This window comes from Branchiostoma floridae, chromosome 14 (assembly GCF_000003815.2).
Source record: "Branchiostoma floridae strain S238N-H82 chromosome 14, Bfl_VNyyK, whole genome shotgun sequence".
NCBI classification, from domain to species: domain Eukaryota; kingdom Metazoa; phylum Chordata; class Leptocardii; order Amphioxiformes; family Branchiostomatidae; genus Branchiostoma; species Branchiostoma floridae.
Window position 1 is genome coordinate 11,953,947 of NC_049992.1, and position 19,919 is coordinate 11,973,865.

Consider the following 19,919-nt stretch of genomic DNA (forward strand, 5'->3'; position numbering starts at 1 on the left):
AATATCACCAGCCACCCAGTACTGCAGTGCACAGAATTGTTTATTTTCACCAATACTTGGCTACTTCACAAAGCACAGAACACTTTGTACTATTGTTGTCAATGTCAGACAAGCCTCCCCCTCTGGAAATACAAGTGGGATCAACAGAAAAGGGCTGTAGGGAACAATTTATGTCATTACCAATATAATCCATCTTTTTCATAAGCTACTGAGGTTACTGGTTTACTTAAGTATGTAATAGGCATTTCTATTCACAAATTAGTAGACTTGGTTTTGGGTCACACCATCAGTGAAGGGGGGGGGGGGTAAAGGTATGTGATACTTGGCTGAGCATTGTTATACTTCACTGTTCAAAGGTACATAGCTATGCCTAACCTAAGGAACGCTTCTGGAATGACTACAATACCATTACAAGGGTTCAGAAAAAAGCTATGGACTAGTGAGGATGTTGTAATGTAACCTTATATCAGCTGCCTAAATGCAAATTTGGTGCCAAGAAGCTAACTTAGCAGGGAAAGTATACACGCTGCTGACAAAGCACTGAAATCTACTGCATGTTAAAATGTTTCTTTTCCCTGATTTTCAAAACGAAGAAATCACTTTAAATACATGTAATTACTTTGTTATTACTAATATGTAATGGATTGGCATCATTGTTAGGAAGTCCATTGTCCAAGTAGTAATTAACCAAAAGATTCAATGAGAAGGAAATAACGGATCTATCATTGATGAGATCTACAATATGTTATTGCAGCAAATTGTGTCACTTACAGAGCATGACAATATGCTATTTTTACAACTAATTTTATGACCAAGGATAAAGTTTGCAATCCTCTGTCTTCCTAGTTATACGTTTTCACATTTAGGGCACAATAAAAGACACTTTTGATCACATTACAACTGCTTGTACAGTGCAGTCTTCTAGCTGACACATAATTAGATTTTCCACTATTCTTGTAAATACTCTCTACAAATTTTTTCTAGAGTATACTTCACAGCGAATGTTGATAGCCGGGAGCCAAATGCATTGCAGGGTTGTACTTTTCTGTGAGAAACAACCCTGCATCAATATTCCTATGTGCATATTTCAAACACTAAATCCACATTAATAAGCAAGTTCAGTTGCTTTTGGTAAAATACACTTTCATCTGAAAATTTACTCTTGAAGAAGAAGATCAATTTGTACTTTTTGCATTCACATTAAGTGAAATAGTACCAGGCAAAACGTTTCAACATTATCTTGGTTGGGTCTTTTCTGGCCTGTAAAGCAGATGAAATGTAAAATTCTTTTCAACATAAAATGTAAGAATGATTCCTCACTTTCCTGTTTTATGTGTGTCTTGGTCCATAACCCCTAAAGATCTGATAATCATTAATGTAATATAATAGTTTTAGGAAATCAGAATGAACATCTGAGACTTTGTTGATTACATGATACATCTGGCTCCATTGAAACATACACTGTAACAAAGACATGCCCTCTACTAGGACATCAATAACCCCCCATTTTTCTAACCACATGGACCAGTCCTTGATGTATCCTTGGTTAAATTTGGACTGTATAATTTGGGAACAGGGGTGTTGGATGGGTGTTCTGTCTGTTGGGTTTTCCCTGGTCTTCTTCCCTGGCCATTCATTACGTCAGCATCTGAGAAAAAGAGAAAATGAAAGACGTAAGTCAACCTATTGACGACAAATTTTGCATGAATACTTCAGTAACACAGGAAACTATGTGGCTTAAAAATGGCAACAAACAATCTTTTCTTACAAAACAAAAACACTGTACAATCATACAATGAGAAAGAACAAACCATCCATACATGACGATGTTGTAACTCATATACTAGTACTTGAATGGGTATCATTTTGTAGTATATATTTGTCTGGTAGTATTATCATTGTACCATGTAGGGGTGTGGAGCAATATAGTTAATTCATTCATAAAGTCCATTCACTGACTTAATTATTCACTATTTCTCTAAAACCTGGCATCACTTACCTTGTCTCATACAGGCCACTCCTACCAATGTATCTCACCCACTTGATGACATCATGGTCACTGTAGTTAAGCTTGGGCTCAAACACCTTCAGGTAACGCACCTTCAGCCCAGACGGGGCGAATGGCACCTGGTAGGGAAAACATGAACACACATCAAGCATACATTAAGTGAACAGGAAACAACACAAATGGGAAGAAATAATGGGAAAAAACTAAAGATTAATTTCTGTACTTCTACCAAATGTGATCTTCATTTTACCTCAAAGTTCATGGAGATGGGAGGTCTGGACCATTTCTTCTTGTCTGACGGCAGTAGCTCGATCTCTGCGGAAATCTGAGACTCCTTCATGCCACCCATACGCTTCAGCCTGGGGTGAACAATACATCACAGACATGAGCTCAAACCACTGACTCACAGACTAATGGATCCTTGTACCTGCGTACATTCCTATTCTCTAAAACAAAGTGTAGGTAGGCATAGATGTAAAGATTTTCTAACCAATATCTAACTCAAATGAAATCAATATCGATCTTATAGAATGGGAGTCGAGATATTTAGTGTTTCATACTTACTTCCAAACAATGGCATTCTCACTGGCTTTGTATTTTGCTTTGCCCTTCATGCAAATGACCTGGACACCACTGGTGTTCAAGGGAGTGGGGATACGCACCTGCAACAGCAAAAAACAAGCAAACAGATTACAACAAAGTAGACTGAGAACTAACTCAACTTATCATTAAAAATAGCAGTTACAAAATGATGAGAAGGGAATGGCTATTGGAATTGAATAACTGAAACATACTTTTCATGAGTCATGACAACATTTGGTCTTGGAATCGGGCTATAAACATATTTGGCTCAAAGGCAGTAATTTTCTGTCCTCATAAAATATATTCATCTTTATAACTGAGTCTCAAAACGAATGATGTGAAATAAACTTCTATATCAACTCACTTCTATCTTCTGAGCCAGGAGTGATGGCTTGAAGTTGGACTTGATGACCACTTTGACCTCCATCTTGGTGCGGCCGACCTCGCGTACGAGCGGGATCACGCGGAATGGCAGGCTGATGTCTTTCGTGGTCCGGTACCTGTGGCAGACATTACAACTCATGTGGTTCTCCAAACAGCATTGTAGGGCCACTACAATAACTGCTGTACACGTACTTAGCTACAGACTCAACTGTTACAGAGAACAGAATGGACTACTCACACCAACAATTTGTCTACATCTAGTATTAATACCAGTTAAGATACCAGGAAGGTACCAAACTTCTTCTAAGTTGTCAGACGGACATGCTGGCAATTCAACTCCACTTTGTTGTCAAATAATTGAAATGTTTTTAATGATTTGGGCTAAATGCAAGTCAGTACTATAGACTGCCTTAACGAAACAAGAGTGAGTACATGTATGTTACCTACTCACCTGAGGCAATGCGGATACTGCCAACAATGCTCCATACCTCTTTACATAATTACCTGAATGATATAGCAGTTACTTCTAGTTGTTGTTGTTGTTGCAGCTGTGGGAATCAACATTCTCACCTCATGAGCTCACACTCCTCATCAGGAGGAATGAAGCTAATGTTGTGGTCCGTCTCGAACTTGCTCAAACGCACGCACTGGTGAAACGTGCAGTTGTCGATGGCCACCGACGTCTTTCCTGGCGTGGCGGCACTGTGGTCGGCGCAAAGAAAAAATACAAACACATTGGGACCTCTCACCTCATTAACTCATACTCCCCGTCTGGAGGAATGAAACTGATGCTATGTTCCGTCTCGAATTTGCTGAGCCGCACGCACTGGTGAAAAGTGCAGTCGTCTATGGCTATAGATGACTTTCCTGTGGCGGAGCTGTCACAAGGAAGAAGAGATAAAACGTCTTGAGTGTCTGGGGACTCGGAGCTTAAAGGAAAGCATCAGAAAATCTTCAATTCATTATTTTCCAGCAGTTTACTCATTAAAAAGTTGATTTACGTCAATTTTTACATTAATCCGCCCAATATGACCCTGTAGACACGTTTGAACTTCGCGCTCTCCTCCCCTCTCCCGCCGCGCTGGCCGATGACGTAATGGCCTCGTTCTGATTGCCTGCGCTCTGACGTCACAAATCAGAATTGAAACTTCTGGCCATGCCAGCCATTTGTTCGGGGAACCTCGATCCCTTCGGCGGGAAATCACCCCGCCATTCTGGAATCCAGTTCGTTGTTGTTGACAATTAACTTCGTCGACCTGTAAGTCGCGTTATGAGCTGTCTACGAAGCCATAGTCCCCGGGAAACTGAACATGAATGGGCTTGTCTGCGAGTGAACCGCGCGACGGCACGAAATGAAAACAATGGACTTGGGGGAGGTTCACGCACCGTGCCATTCTGGACTGTTACAGGAGCGAGTTCGAGTCAATTCTTACCTTCTCCTTTCCGGACAGCACAGCGATAATTACACGTAAGCTTCCACGAATTTTGGCTGAATTCACAGTTGTCCAACTGGCAGTGACAGTAAAAAAACAAGAGTATTCGTGACATTTTTCCTCTGACAACATACCCTTGATCGCTACATATCGAACGATCCCCTTTTCGCGCCAAAACAGATAGCACCGTCATAACAACAGCCGTGTGAAAAATGGTCAGAGCAGATCCACACGCCACATGGCCTCTGATGCAATTTTCACGAATTTTGTTAATTGTCAAATATCCGGCTTGATATGAAGCTTTGCAGCGATTAGCCACTTTTGTAGCCTGCTATTATCATTCTTCGGAAATCTGTAATTAACGTATTCATTTGCTCTTCGTGCTTCCATCGTAGTTTTTACATACAACACAGGCCGGCATGGTGAATGGCGCAAAATGATCGGCTTCGTTTCAGAGTCCGTGATTTGTTTTGATTGAGCACCCAACAATCTCCGCAAAAGCAATGAAAAACCAGCCAGTCCAGATGTATTTACCCCGGGAACAGAAAATAAAGTGAGAGGCGAGTTTCTGTGCTATCTGTTTTGGCACGAAAAGGGGATCGTTCGATATGTAGCGATCAAGGGTATGTTGTCAGAGGAAAAATGTCACAACTACTCTGTTTTTTTTACTGTCACTGCCAGTTGGACAACTGTGAATTCAGCCAAAATTCGTGGAAGCTTACGTGTAATTATTGCTGTGCTGTCCGGAAAGGAGAAGGTAAGAATTGACTCGAACTCGCTCCTGTAACAGTCCAGAATGGCACGGTGCGTGAACCTCCCCCAAGTCCATTGTTTTCATTTCGTGCCGTCGCGCGGTTCACTCGCAGACAAGCCCATTCATGTTCAGTTTCCCGGGGACTATGGCTTCGTAGACAGCTCATAACGCGACTTACAGGTCGACGAAGTTAATTGTCAACAACAACGAACTGGATTCCAGAATGGCGGGGTGATTTCCCGCCGAAGGGATCGAGGTTCCCCGAACAAATGGCTGGCATGGCCAGAAGTTTCAATTCTGATTTGTGACGTCAGAGCGCAGGCAATCAGAACGAGGCCATTACGTCATCGGCCAGCGCGGCGGGAGAGGGGAGGAGAGCGCGAAGTTCAAACGTGTCTACAGGGTCATATTGGGCGGATTAATGTAAAAATTGACGTAAATCAACTTTTTAATGAGTAAACTGCTGGAAAATAATGAATTGAAGATTTTCTGATGCTTTCCTTTAAGCTAAGGATGCGGAGGGAAGCCAAGATCTGTGGAGGCAGTGAGGAATGATGGGAGGGAGCTGAAGCATCGGAGAGCAGGCAGGCAGGCAGGCAGGCACCAGGGACAGAGGACACCTTCAACAAAAAAAGCTTTAAGATCAATTGTTGTTCCATTAGCATGGGAACCAGGGTTCTCTACAGAGTTGATTCTTTCACCCCTGGACAGAATTATGCTGCCGGGATGTGCAGAAATTTTCAATTATTCTGTCCACCTTTCCAGACAAAATTTGAAACTTGATGACGTTTTCATCAGGTGGTCAACAGTACCACAAATTTTTTTTAAAAATCACTACCAAGGAACTTGAAATTTACTTCTCAAAATGCTTTTAACTATTTTCTATTGTAACTTCTAGATTGATGTAGATCCTCATTTTGTCAAAGTGATCAGATGAAAATGTTCAGCTGGAGAGAACCCTGATGGTGACAGAGGACACCTTAAACAAAAAAAGCCTAAAGATCAATTGTAGATTAGCATGGGGATAGAAGACACCTTAAACAAAAAAGCGTTCTTCATTAGCAAGATGGATAAGGCATTGAATGGCATGTTAGAAACAAAAAGCAGCACCAGCTACTAGCATGAATGTGTATTAATTGTTTCAGGTTAGTTAATGTGGCAATACTTGAAAACCTAGTTACATTTAGTACCTATTTTACACTGTTCTCTAAACCAGGATCAATAAAGATTAGTGAACAGATAAGGCATTCATTGTACTGAAGCACACTTATTGTTCAAGTAGACATTGGCACACTCTAGAGATAGGTTTCAGTTCAGTACTCCAGACTTAAGATTGACAAAAGTATGAAAATACATGTATTAGCTATTTCAGTTTTAGCATTGTAAGCTATGCAATATGTGAAAACTAAGCCAAGACAGTTTGCAGTTAGGAGAAATAAAGGCACTTTCATTCTACATACAAAGCAGTGACTAAAAGTTTAATAACATCATGATGCATAACATCTGCAGAATTGCAACAAAAACATGCAAATCTGATCAACTAAGCCATATCAAAAACACTGCGTTGCTTGCTCTGGAATAAATGCAAACTAGTAATCCATGCACAAGGCATGAAGAAGCAAACTCATTGTACGTATAGAAACAAAGACATTGCAGTTTAGTAATATTCCCCAGTGAAGTACATATGCGCTGAGAACACTCACACTTTGCTGGGGTCATCTGATCGGCCTGACTTGTCCAGGACCAGCTTGTCATTGATGCCAAACTTGCACTCTGGCATCCCACTCAGGTAACTCTTCATCACGATCCTGCCTGCGACATGGGCACTCAGGACTTGTCCTGGGAACAAAAGCACACTCTGGTGTTCAAACTGTTGAAGCTTTGACATTGCGGTGCAGCAATTTTGTAAATTCAAGTAAAAAACATCTTATTTACATTCTATTTTCAATATCAGTACTTAACTGTGGTAATATATTTTACAAGAATGAAATGATTTCTCCTGAAATCAGTAATAAGACTCATTGCACTTTTTGCACAGGTAGTCCTGTGACTGAAGAAGGTATTTGATTATTTGATAAAGCTATAGTGTATTAAGTGCAGGGTTGAATACCTTGTGGGGACATGAGGAGGTTCACGTTCTCCAACACGTCCAAAAACAGCTCGTTGCGCCGATACTTGATGCCCTCCCGCCGCCAGCTGATCTGTCCAGTGACCTGGCTGGTGATCTGGGACTGTTCCTCTTTTGTCTGAAACATTCATACAAGAAACCATCATAAGCCTGACCAATGTGTATACATGTAAGTCTACATGATGTCACTAGTGTTGCTGAATCATCAGACCCATTGAACATAATGAATGTCAGTTGTTCAGCACATATGCACATACCACTTGTGCCTTGATTCCAGTCTGTGTGATGAAGGTCTTCAAGATGCTGGTGTCTGCATTCTGGGGATACCCAAAGTCCAGAATCTCTGTATAACAAGGTAGATAGATTAGCAATTGTTGTAAAAAAATATCTCTTTGCAGCAATCAAGCAGCTTCTTCTCCATGGGCAAAGTTGCAGAAGTGCAACAGCAACAATTCACGTAGGAATGACGTAAGAAATGATCTTTTAAGTACCGTCCAGCAGCTCGTAGATCAAAACAAAGTTGTTCTTGATGTTGTCTTCACTGATCTTGCCGAAGTACGACTGCATGACTTCCACCATCTTGTTCAAGAACTCGAAAACAAGGCCAGCATTGACATTCTGAAAAATATTGAGAAACAACATCAATCATTCACCATTAAAAAATATAATACAAAAGCACAGATGATCTGTGTTTAGAGTCTAGTACACTATCATGTCGAGGGCAAAAGCAAAAGTAGTGTTGGTATATACGGTACCAGTAATAAATAACCTTTAAACAGCCTCAAACCAAGGACATTCCTTGTTCAAACCTATGCACACTTTGTTACAGGTCCTGGTACTAATACCTTTTGTAAGATATCTTTATAAAACAATTGACAGTTTTTTTACTACTAGACAAAATGATACTGATAAATTTTTGCACTTACCTGTTTGGTGACACATGCTAGCCAGATGTTGGAGCGTTTGATGTGGAAGAAGCTCGTACGAGCGATGTTGGTCACTGGGGAGCGGACTTGCTGTCGTGCATGGATCACGTTCACACGGAACGCATCCACAGCATTCCTCCTGGAAAAAAATAATCCAGTGAATATTAGTATTCACTGTCTACTGTAATATGAATTAACCATGTATCACATTGAAAGCCCTTGTCAAAGGCATAGCCCAAAATACACTTCTGTAGTTACCTTCAAAGTGTCATGTTTAGTCTTCTTCTACTTCCTGTACTTCAACAAAATACAGTATAAAAGGCTAGGGCTGTTAATAAAGTCCACCACATCATACAAAACACCTTCATACTTCAAATAACCCTGTAAATATACAAAACTGTTTAATATATTTTAGACACCTTGTTGGTTGCTTGCTGACATGAGCATTACCATAGTGAGGTGGTGGTGGCACACTGACAGCAGCTTTTTGTTTGCACCACATCAAAGATCCAATGCTACCCTACTCACCCAATGTCATCTCTGTACACTCGGGAGATGAGGACCTCCCCCTTGTGATTATAGATGAACAGGCCCCCAATCATGGTGCCTGCTTATCCTGAAGGAAGCAAAATGAACACACATGAATTCTACAGAACCAATGGAAGATACAAAAAGACTGTCTTTGCATATAGGACAATGTATGATATTAGATATGAAAAATTTTACGACAATTTATATATACATAACAAGATTGTATCTGTTTGACTTGCACTTGAGTAGATTAGATATCTTTAGCATGGATTTCATTATTGGTGACAGGAAAAGGCACAACACAAAACCTTTCCTTCCTCTACTTCCTGACATGCTGTTTTATCAAGGAGAGCAGGTTGTGATAGTGTGTTTCATCTAGAACAACCTCAATCATTGACCCATACTGCATTACCTATTAAATATGAATGTGACCTGAAGGACATTTCATACAAAATTATGTAAATTAGTCACAACAGCATAATTAATCACTACAAATCAATGAATCAAAGCTGAGCAAACAAATTTTTGGACATAAATTTGTGTAACGCTCATAATTGCAAAATTGTTGCCACACTTATGAGAGAAATAAGTAAATGGTTAATAGTTACATGACCTAATTTGTACTGTATCATCAATCATTTGAATTTTATGTCCACAGGAACCTACAGACCCATAGGTGGCACCATGCCCCCCCCCCCCCCCCCCCCCCCATTTCCTTTCGCCAAAATCTAGTTTACAAGCGATCTGATACGGTTAGAGATCTTTTTTCTGCACTGTACGGCACCTTTCTTTTCTTTACATTATCATTCCTATGTATAGAAACCCTACAACCTCTGCGGAGGTGATTATGAAGACAAAAAGAGCCACATCACGAGCACCAGTCGGCTCCACCCCACCCCCAAAATCCGGCGCGTGACCGTCCGTCAGCCATCTTTTATCATTCAAATTCGCACGGTACACATCGCCTTCAAATTCAACCAAGAAACCTTTTCAAACATCTCAGCTTCATAGAAATGCTTCAAAAACAATCTGAGTGAGTATCTAGCTTACCTACAACCTCCAAACTGCGTGAAATGCGCTCAAACTTTGCCCGGAAACACCAAGATATCCAGGACTTACCGCCCTACCCTGGTCTCGTGATCTCTCGTCTTCTCACGCGTTAGTCACGTGACACAGTTCTGGGAGGAAGATGGGGAAAATGGAGGCAGCTGGCGGGAGTTATGAATGAAAGGACCTTTATTTTGTGCCTTTTCGCAAAACTATAGGTGAGTGTCACAAATTGTTTGGTCACATTGTGTGCCAAATAGCATTCTGCAGCTACAGGAGTTAGTACTTTTGTCTGTTGTCCCAAACTCTGAGAAAAAATGTACATTTTTGTTAGCAGACGACAAGTTGTAGATTTTGCAGACGACTTTTATGCATGTGCTCATGGAGTCATGCAGGTATATATACACTTCAATGTGTATCCATCACAAAACGTGGCAGTAAATTTCGCTAGAGTTACGTGTATTTGCGTGCTGGATGTCGATATTCAACAAATGTGGTTCATTTGTCAGTCGTAAAGCGTCTAAGGGGGCCCCAAAGCCCTTTTCCGTAGAGCGTAATCGGCGGTTTTAATTCTACGTACTCCGTAGCGGGACCGCTCGAATTCAACGTAGAGCGTAATCGGTGCATTTTGCGTCGAGCGATATTGGCCCCTTTAATTTAACGTATTACGTAGAAGCTAACCGGATTTTACCGTAAAACGTAATTCATATTAATTTTTCGTCTAGCGTAATCAAAGTTTCATTAAACTTAACTAGTCTACCGGCAAATTTTACCCGCGAAAATGCTGGAAATTGCATTTCAAAGGGTCCAGATTTCAAAATTTCGTCGGACATTCCTTGCTATGGCTCAACACTTCGGCACTGGACATGGTGAAAATATGTTGCGGGAGCGTCGTCCCCCAACTAGTAGAAATCTTTTTACCGACCTTAGCTTAGTTAACAAGCAAAATGTGCCCCTTAAATGCAGGAAATGGCATTTTAGAGGGTCGAGATTTCAATTTTTCTCCGGGCGACGGGCGGCCCTTGCCAAGGCTTGCGACGGCTTGGGCCTAGCCTCCGGCGCTCACGACTCTCCGGCGCTCGTCGCCCTCAAAGACGTTTCTCTGACAGAAATGTCATTACATTGAGCATATGGTCTGCCAGCAAAATTTGTCCCTCAAAATGCAGGAAATGGTGTTTCAGAGGGTAAAAATTTCCAAATTTTCCCGTACCTACCTTGCGACAGTTCTACTGTTCGTGCTTTCGGCACTCGAAATCTGAAAATGATGTTTGGGGGCGTTGCCCAGCTTAAAGCTAAAACCATGTGAATTTCTAATTGGATGCTATTTAACTTAGCTTAGTCTGTGAGCAAAATTTGCCCTTCAAAATGCTTAAAATGGCGTTTCAGAGGGTCAAGATTTCACAATATTCCCGGGGGAGCATGCCCCCGGACGCCCTAGGATTGTCGCGCCTTCGCTTTCGGTGCTACAAGTGCTGAAAATTACGTCACATAAAAAATTTGCTGTCGCCGCCTTTGGCCAGCAAGACGTCTTTAGAAGTTAAGTTTTAATCTTATTGATGGAATTATCAGTTTTGTTTAGATCTCATCTTCACATGTTCTGCCGTCGGCGGAGTTCAGCCAAAAGACAATAAATATTTGCACAATGCATTATGAAATTTCGTAATTTAGCGTAGAGCGTAATGAAGCGTCCATAATTTAGCGTATTACGTAGCCGGCCCTCCCGAATTTAGCGTAGAGCGTTGTCGGTACCCCCCCTTGGGGGCCCTCGTCTAACTTTCATTCTCCTATAGCAGAGTACCGTCAGTCATTTATTCCCTCTGACGACTCTGTTTCACCTTTGCGTAGGAGAATGCTAACTTTTAACAATAAAATCATCAAAAGTATTGGTGGGTACAAGACTGCACTGTGCCAATGAATAAATGTACAAGAAAAATATCCAACATGGATTCTTGTAGATGTAGGAAGAATTGTAATTGTACACACAAAATCAGCCGCTAATGTTTCTTAACCTTTTTCCCTTGTTTGCTAATGTACTTGAGTCACTTGTTTTATAACCAAGCAGTGTGAAAGAAGAGGGATATGCCATGCATGTTCATTCAGGTACACATCAAGATGCTGACCAACCAGCTGAGCACAAGAGACCTCCTTGGCAGCAGGCGGTTTTACCGGCGGAACTCGCAGGGTGACCGGCCACAGTATGGCAGTAACAGCCAGACCCAGTCCAGCCAGGCCGGCAGCTCGGAGGGCATGTACTCACAGATGATCGATTCTCAGAACTCTGATGTTCTCTTTCCACAGCAACAGGTAGTTGATTCATATACTCTGACATAGTAAATCAATGTCACAGTCACAAAATAATAAGCATGCATGAAATATTTCCCTTTGTCTCTTTACTTCAACTTGACAATGTATCTACTTCCAAATTGTTATTCCAGTTCTTGTATTCTTGTATTTACTGATACAGTTTACTGACTGTGCTTGCTTGTTATGCTGAAAATGTATCATATATCTAATTCAAAAGTATCTAGCATTACTTAGCAGTTAACATGAAATGTTAACATTGCATGCTAAATTATGAGCCAGGTAATATTATTGCATTCCTTCTACTTATACCCTGAGTGACAGCACATAATTGCATAAAAGTGTACTTGTAAGTTGTATTACACTGTAAGACAATGTCTTTGTCACCTTGCTTTGAAATTATCTTTTGTATCTTTGCAAAAAATTCAGTCTAATGCCTATGGTAGAGGAAAAATCATGTATATTTTATCAGGACTATGAAGGAAGTGTGAATTACTACCAGAAGTACAAGGCCCAGGGTGCTTTGTTCCCCACCCAAGGAGCCAGGCAGCCTATTTCTGTGGTCAGAGGATGTCCTCAGATGAGCCTGCAGGAGCAGATGGAAGTAAACAGGAAGAGGGCAAAGGAAAGAGACGACAGGGAAATCCTAAACTTGTTTGTCTCCATGCTGAAGGTAAAACTATCATATGATTGCATTGCATAGAATTGAGAAAAAGGCTTTGTCCTAGAGCAATGTAAGAGCTACTATGTCATAATTGATGACTGTGAACAGTCTTTAATAAAGATTATTGGAAGAATGAAGTGGATGGAGGAGGAGTAGATGTCTATGAAATACAAAGGGTTGATCTTAATTCATTTATCTGTTGATTGAGGTATGAGAAATAGAAGAGGTCGGATAAACTGATTTTACATCTGCCAGCTGGATCCTCCACTAAGTTGGAGAAGTCTTTAAGTAGAATCATTATTTGTATGTAAAGGTGTCTAAATAGGTCATGTATCTGGTCATTTTAGGACTGTGTAGAAGAAGTGAAAACCCTGACAACTGGAGTTCAGGACAAGATAGACAAGACAGCAACAGCACAAGGGGAGAAGGCTGAACAACTTCTGCAGAAAGTCACTGATGAGCTTGGAAAACACGCAGGAAGACTTCAAGATGCTGTGAAAAGAAGGGAAGAAGTATGTAAATCATAGCCTGAGCACCATCATCCGTAGTGACCGCTGGCCCAATACTTTTGCTGGCTCCATGGTTAGCCAGCAAAAGTATTGAGCCATTAGGATAGGATGGCAGGCTATGTATATCAGCCATTTCTGCAATTGTTGAAAAGGTTGCTGTAGTTATACATTTGAGCGTCATGTGCATTTCTGATTCGATTCCAATGTTGTTTAAGACAGTCTTCGTAGATGAGAATAACTTTTCTTATCTCTTGGAAGGACAAGGCCAAACTGAGTGATCTGGAGAGTGCTATGGCAGCAAAAGATGCTGAGATCTCTCAGTTGAAGCATCAGCTGAGGGAGGCACTTGCTGCAAAGGAGGACAACATCATATCAACTTTGACCTCTACACTAACTGAACAGCAGGTTGGATACTATAACCTATCAATATGATGAATTTTGAATTCAACAGAGATGGTCTTGTGTATACTCTTAAGTATATGACAGCCTAGTGGCTAATTTTTGTATGTGATGTAACTGTATGTGACATGGTGGTGTTTTTTTTTTCCTTATTACATGTAGCAAATACTATCTTTTGCCATTGGCTGCTTTGATCCAAACACAAAATATGGTAAAATTATCTCTGTTTAAGATTAAATTATGTTTTCTATTGTCTGGGACAGGAGTTGACAAGGGAGCAAATATCAAAGTTAAAGGACAAGGAGAACGACAATACGGAAGTCCTGAAAGAGAGTATCAAGTCATGTGGGGACATTACCAGGTAGAGCTTCTTTTTCAACTACGTTAGTCACTAATCTAGTATTTTTCATAACATTTCTTGTCTCTTTATTTCTTTTAATATCTAAGCAAGTTTTAATTTCAAAACACAGTTGTGTTGTGACCATTTTTATTGAACCTGATTTGCTTACTAGATGATGCTCATATTCTTTAGACAACTGAAGCAGCTTGAGCAGCAAACAAAAGAGAGAGAGGAGGCAGAAAAGAAGAACCAAAGTCACAGATGCTGCAAGGGCAAATGGGAAGAATGTGATAGCAACTACTCTGAGAAAAACCCAGCCACAAGTAACATCAACAGCAAACAACAAATTTTTCATAATCAGAATCAGCAATGGTCAATATCTATTGCTCAACAGGAACAGAGGCATGGGGAAGAACAGGACATCAGTGCTGCTGATCCACAGCTGGAAAATGTACATCTGAAAGATGGCCAAAATCAAATTCCAGTGATTTGGTCAAAGCAGCACAGTCATCGTCATGGTTTGCTGCCAAATATGGCTTTGTCCAGTATCTATAGAAGCAACCAGTTGTCCTGTGCACCAGTAGTATCAGCAAATACGTCCTACCCTAGCTACCACACGGTTGCACCATCCATGGGACCAGTAGTGGTAAATCCAACAACAGGTCAGGAAGACATGACTTTTGCTATGACAAGGAGACAGAGTGAATCCGTACAGATGTATGGCCAGGGAAGAGTAAATGGGACATTGCAGAACCCAAACAAGAGCTTTTTTCAACAAAACATGGTAGAAATAAAACCAAGGAAACCTTGCGACCAAGACAACATCCTTCAGCAAAGTACCATACCTTCCACCAGGATTTCAGGGCAGAGCATGAATATCACTAACAACATCACAAATCAGCATTCTGGACAGCTGGTCAGCTTAGCATCTTCTCATGAGTTTGAAGAGATGGGACACACCAATGGAAACAGTAGGCAGAAATCAAGTGAGGTAAAGAGTACCAATCAGCACCAAGGACAGCAGCCCTGGCACCAAGACTCCACCATTCAGCACCATGGACAGACAAACAAACAGGGATGGAACAGCCATCAGAACCAAAGGATGACCAATCAGGACCAAGGGCAGAGATGGTCAGAGGTAGACAGAGAACGTGGTGAATTCACTAGCCAGCTGACCCCTCAGGATCACAGCACAACCACAGCTAGTAACTTCAACCTGCAACATGGACAAGTTCCACCCATTTGCTCAACTGCCTCCTTACAGTCAACATGCAAACAGGTGGAAATGTCAACTGATGACAATTCTCTAGCTTTGGATAATGAACTGTACCGAATGCAGGTAGGAAATGTACAGCCTGTTTTTTCACCAGACATCCAGCAAGCCAAGTCAGGTGTGAAAAAACAGTCACCGATAGCAACCGTTCTCCCACAAGTTCGGACCAGGTCAATGATACAACAGACACCAGAATCAACAAAGATGGAGAATACTGATGTGAAAGGCCAAGAGATGAAAGAAAGAGAAGGAACCATTGAGCCACAGGTCAATGTTACAAAGCTGAGAGGGAGAAAGAGCAGAAAGAAACTAAAGCCAGCAGTGAAGTCAGTAGAAGATAGTCAGATGGAAAGTGAAGCAGTTGATATCAGTGATCTTCCTGGTACAAGTGGTCTGGCATTGAATGTATCAAAAACTAATAAGAGGTCAAAATCAGAAAGCAGAGAGGAGAGTGATAAGGGACACATGAAAAAGGATGAAATTAGCTATCCGAGCCCCAGCCCGTATTCTCCAGACTGCCCACCAGTCCCATTCCAATCTTCTGAAGAGTTGCCTGCTTGGAGACAATCTGGGAGGTTCAGGAAGAGATCTCATTCTTGCACTGACTTGTCTAACAGTAAGGGTGGGGTGATGAAAGCATCTAGGGATAAGCCTGGAAGTGTGGAGAAGAGGAAAGCAAAGATGGTAGGAAACAAAACTCCTAGTATTGCAAAGGGATCAACATATGAGGCCAAAGCTCTTGCACAGTCTTCAACAGGGCTGCAACACATGAAAATAAGGAAAGCAATACAGATGTGGAGCCCAGCTTCCCTCACAGATATGTCAAAGAGTGCAGACCAGAGTAAAAGTGCATCTGTCTATGACTTTGAAGACCATGAAGCAGATGTCCCAGGAATAAAGCCTGCAGTAAGGAGTGCAAAGAAAGTGACCAGACTACAAAATCCGATTAACACTCCTGATACCAGACTGAAGCATGTTAACACACTAGGAGAAGCTGAAGATGCCAACAGTGACAAGAGGGACACAGTCAAGCAATATGTAAGCCCATACTCAGATGTGGAAGAGCCAGAGAGTGATGACCCATATGAGGAGGATGTCAGTGAAGCTGAGGCTATGCACCATGTTCGCCCTCAAGCGCCCAACATCTTAAAGGACGAGTTTCCTAAAAAGAGCTCATTTCATGATTCCCAAATACTGCGTTACCAGGACAGTGATGAGAACTTTAGCAACACTTATGATGACAGAAAAGAAGACACCTTTGAAAAAGTAGTTCACTTCTCAAAGGCGAAGAATTCACCGCCTCAAGGTAGTGAGGAAGAGCTCTTTGGGAGTGAAGGAGAGGGTATGACAAAGGAGTCTGTTGACCCTTTGTCTTTAGATATATTTAGCCAGGGAAAGACACTTCAGAGTGACTCTCCTAGTTTGAAGAAGACTCTTGCTATTGCACGGAAGTGGGCAACTGGGAAATCAGCAAAAGCAAAGGAGAATAACTCTCGAGTTGTCAGCGATCAACACCAGTCAGACAGGTAGGTAATGATTAAACCATTTTTTGGGGGAGGCAAATCTCTTTTTTTATCGTTCCCATTCAGTTCCTCAACAATAGTCACCCACTATGTTTTGACCGGCTCCTTTGTCTGATACATGATTTTGTTTTCAAGTAAGTTGCAATCCAGAAGACAGCTTGAAAACAGGAAGAGATTTTTTAAACCATTCTTGTTGCATCTTACCAACTGTTTTGAGTCAATGACAGTCTCAAATGTCAGTTCATATCTCTGAAGCTTTTTTTAGCATTCTGTGAACAGATCCTGTCATCAATACCGTTTACGATTCACAAATTGTTTTACAGTGACAGCTCCTCATCTCCCTCCCTGTGGATCATGGAAGACTTCTTCAAACCAGGTACTTCCCGAGATGTAAAGCCTCAGGTATCCAGAAATACAAGTCAAGGTACCAAAAGGTTGGTGCTTAGTATTTATCAATCATTTTCATTTTCTCCTTGCTATATCTGGCTACGGCTAAGAGATTTTGTTTGTTGAACTAGGTTAAATCTCCTTTCTCACCTCTTACTGTAAATGCAGCAATGTTTGTGGTGGCTTAATGTTCACAGTTTTCACCGTGGTTGATTCACCACGAACTCAAAACCAACGCAAACATTTCTCTATTACAGTATGTGACTCCAGTATATGGTGCTACTACAAACTCAAAACCACAGTGAACACTCCATTCTCATGCTCTGCAAAATTAGTGTATGCTCACCATGATAACTCCATTTTCCAGCTGTAATGGATGTCATGCAACTACATTTTTTCAGGAAAGGTCAGTTGACCATGAACATTGATGACGTGGATCCCGGTAGCTCAACAGAAGCTAGCCAGTCCCAGGACTACTTCTCACTTAAGTAAAGAACACATTTGTTCCTAAAATTTCCTTAATATGAAGAAAATGATTTTAGATGCTTAGATTTATGCAGCTTGTTTTGCTTCAAATGTTAACTTAAGTAACTTTGAAGTAGAGTATGTACAAATAACTCATATTTTATGATCTTTTGAACCGTTGCAATGGCCTATTAATTTATTCAAGATTCTACAATGCATGATGTTTCTCACCTTAAACAACAAGTACAATGTGTACATGTATCAATGTTGTCCATTTTAGGATTCCAGATTCACCAGTGAGGCCCCGCCATGACCTGAGTACTGAGCAGGTAGTACCAGACCAGTCACCTGCTACACCACAGAGCATACGGCTGCCACCGTCTCCTAAGCAGTCTCGAGGATCAGGTACATGCATGACTATGCAGAGTATTGATTGAAAAAAAGCCTGTCAGCTAGTAAATGCTTTGACATTTATAAATAGTACCGTGTACATGTATATGATAACTACACAAGGTACTTCATTTCGTCTTGACTTAAGTTTGTATCTTTGATTAACTCTATCAGATGTTGCTGCAATAGAAGTACACCTGGCCTCTCCTTCTACGAAGGATGTAGAATTCTCTTACTTTCTACCTTAGTCTCCTATTTACTAATAGACAGGACTCTAGCCAGCTCGACATTTTTTTCCGTCAGCCAATTCCCATTGTCACAAAAACACTATCCCAGGAGTTAGAGAGACTGAACTGAGACCTTGAAAAACAGGTTTTAATGAGATTATCGTATGCGAAAGGGCACCGACACACATTATCAACAATCATAACAATAGCAAAACAAACAGTGTGTGGCTTTTACGGCCGTGGACGGCGTCCCCAAGCCGCCTGTAGCTTCCACCAAGGAGCTTTTATCAGATTTTTGTCCGTCAAAGTTGACGGATTGGTTTTAAAAATTTTCCGTCGTATGCAGCAAATTTCGGTCAATTGACGGAAAAACGGACGTTTGCTAGAGCCCTGCTAATAGATGTTTTGTATTGCTGTATTTCAGGCCTGAAGAGGAAACTGTGTGACAGCAGTGCCTCATGGTTTGTGGATGCCAGCAGGGAGTGCCTCAAGCAGCTGAGGAGCAGCTCCCACAGGACTGCACACAAATGATTGCTTCTTATGTTGACACTTTCACTTATGGTTTAGGGCAATGTAGCAGATGGTCTTAGTTACAGGATTTCTTTTTGATCTAAATGTCAGTATGATAACGTGCCAACAATGCTACAACACCCTCGTAATCAAGCGGTTAGAGAGACAACAACAACAACAGTAAGCCAAGGACCAGGTTCAGTGTACAGATTGATGTGATCTTTAATACTGCGACTCAGTTATAAAGGTACAACAGATGTGTGGTTTGACGTTCTTGAAGCCCACTGTTACATCAACATGGAGCTTTCTTGAAAAAGCCTTTATCTCTTTTGTTGTTGCCATTGCTCTCAGGGATACCCATCTTTTCTTTTTGCATTATTTTGTTTTCTAACTTTTGCACCAAAGAATGGATATGAAATGGTTGTGAGGAACATTTCCAAACAAGACTTCTATGGATGACATGGTTACATTGCTAATAGTACAAAGATTGTCATAAGACTGTATTGTAAGTATCAGAATCACTTTGTAATCAACACTTTTAATAAGATTCAATAGATTTTGGTATTTATCTTCTGTGACTTCAAAATCACCTTTATGTGTTAAGAGCCTACTATTTTGAAAAAGAAAAAAAAGGTTGCGAATTTCATGTTTTGACAGTTTGCTACCATGGTGAAACACACCAGTCATGTTAGTTTGAAGGACCCTGTTCTAGGTTAATAACTTAATGACAGAAGTTTCAAGTTCAAGTTTGAAATGATTGACAAAGAATTTGATAGTTTCATTTCTTTTTGACAATGTTGTTGTTTGGATTGATGATACCACTGTTTGCCCATAGTACACTTTTAAGTGATCAGTTTAATAGTACACTTTTAAGTGATCAGTTTAAAGTATAGGAATTTACATTGCTTGTTAAAGTTTGACACTCACACATTTTGAAAACCATTTCGTTGATTTCACATATTATTGGTAAATATTCATGCTGTGTGATACTGTCAGGTAAAAACCTATTAAAGATCGTTTTGCCTTTCAAATATTTCTGTCCATTGATCTTTCCAACATTCTCTCATCGCAACTTTGTTACCGCAACTTTCCACCTGTCGCATCCAATAAGAGCCAAAGAGCCAATGCAAGTGCCAAT

At 40.9% G+C, this 19,919-nt stretch overlaps 2 protein-coding genes across 7 annotated transcripts; one reads left to right on the top strand and one right to left on the bottom strand.

The window, feature by feature from the left end:
* Positions 1-22: 22 nt before the first annotated feature.
* On the bottom strand, positions 23-9,935 carry LOC118430344 (AP-2 complex subunit mu-B). Of its 5 annotated transcripts, none has more exons than XM_035841178.1 (13): positions 9,866-9,935; positions 8,744-8,831; positions 8,216-8,354; positions 7,781-7,907; positions 7,547-7,632; positions 7,272-7,407; positions 6,865-7,000; positions 3,545-3,676; positions 2,955-3,090; positions 2,573-2,670; positions 2,259-2,367; positions 2,000-2,127; positions 23-1,648 (listed from the first exon to the last, which is right to left on the bottom strand). In XM_035841178.1, exons 2-13 carry the CDS (start codon positions 8,815-8,817, stop codon positions 1,642-1,644), a joined length of 1,308 nt encoding a protein of 435 aa, XP_035697071.1. In that variant the 5' UTR covers positions 8,818-8,831; positions 9,866-9,935; the 3' UTR covers positions 23-1,641. The 5 variants fall into 5 exon arrangements, with proteins under 5 accessions (XP_035697071.1, XP_035697070.1, XP_035697073.1 ...); XM_035841177.1 differs by having other exon boundaries at positions 9,797-9,907; XM_035841180.1 differs by lacking the exon at positions 3,545-3,676 and adding an exon at positions 3,724-3,852 and having other exon boundaries at positions 9,797-9,904.
* On the top strand, positions 9,853-19,641 carry LOC118430304. Of its 2 annotated transcripts, XM_035841056.1 has the most exons (12): positions 9,853-10,011; positions 11,894-12,097; positions 12,567-12,767; positions 13,106-13,270; positions 13,526-13,672; positions 13,930-14,027; positions 14,199-15,483; positions 15,514-16,805; positions 17,126-17,236; positions 17,591-17,677; positions 17,935-18,059; positions 18,696-19,641. In XM_035841056.1, the coding sequence occupies exons 2-12, from the start codon at positions 11,906-11,908 to the stop codon at positions 18,800-18,802; spliced, it is 3,810 nt and encodes a 1,269-aa protein (XP_035696949.1). In that variant the 5' UTR covers positions 9,853-10,011; positions 11,894-11,905; the 3' UTR covers positions 18,803-19,641. The 2 variants fall into 2 exon arrangements, with proteins under 2 accessions (XP_035696949.1, XP_035696947.1); XM_035841054.1 differs by having other exon boundaries at positions 14,199-16,805.
* Positions 19,642-19,919: the final 278 nt, after the last annotated feature.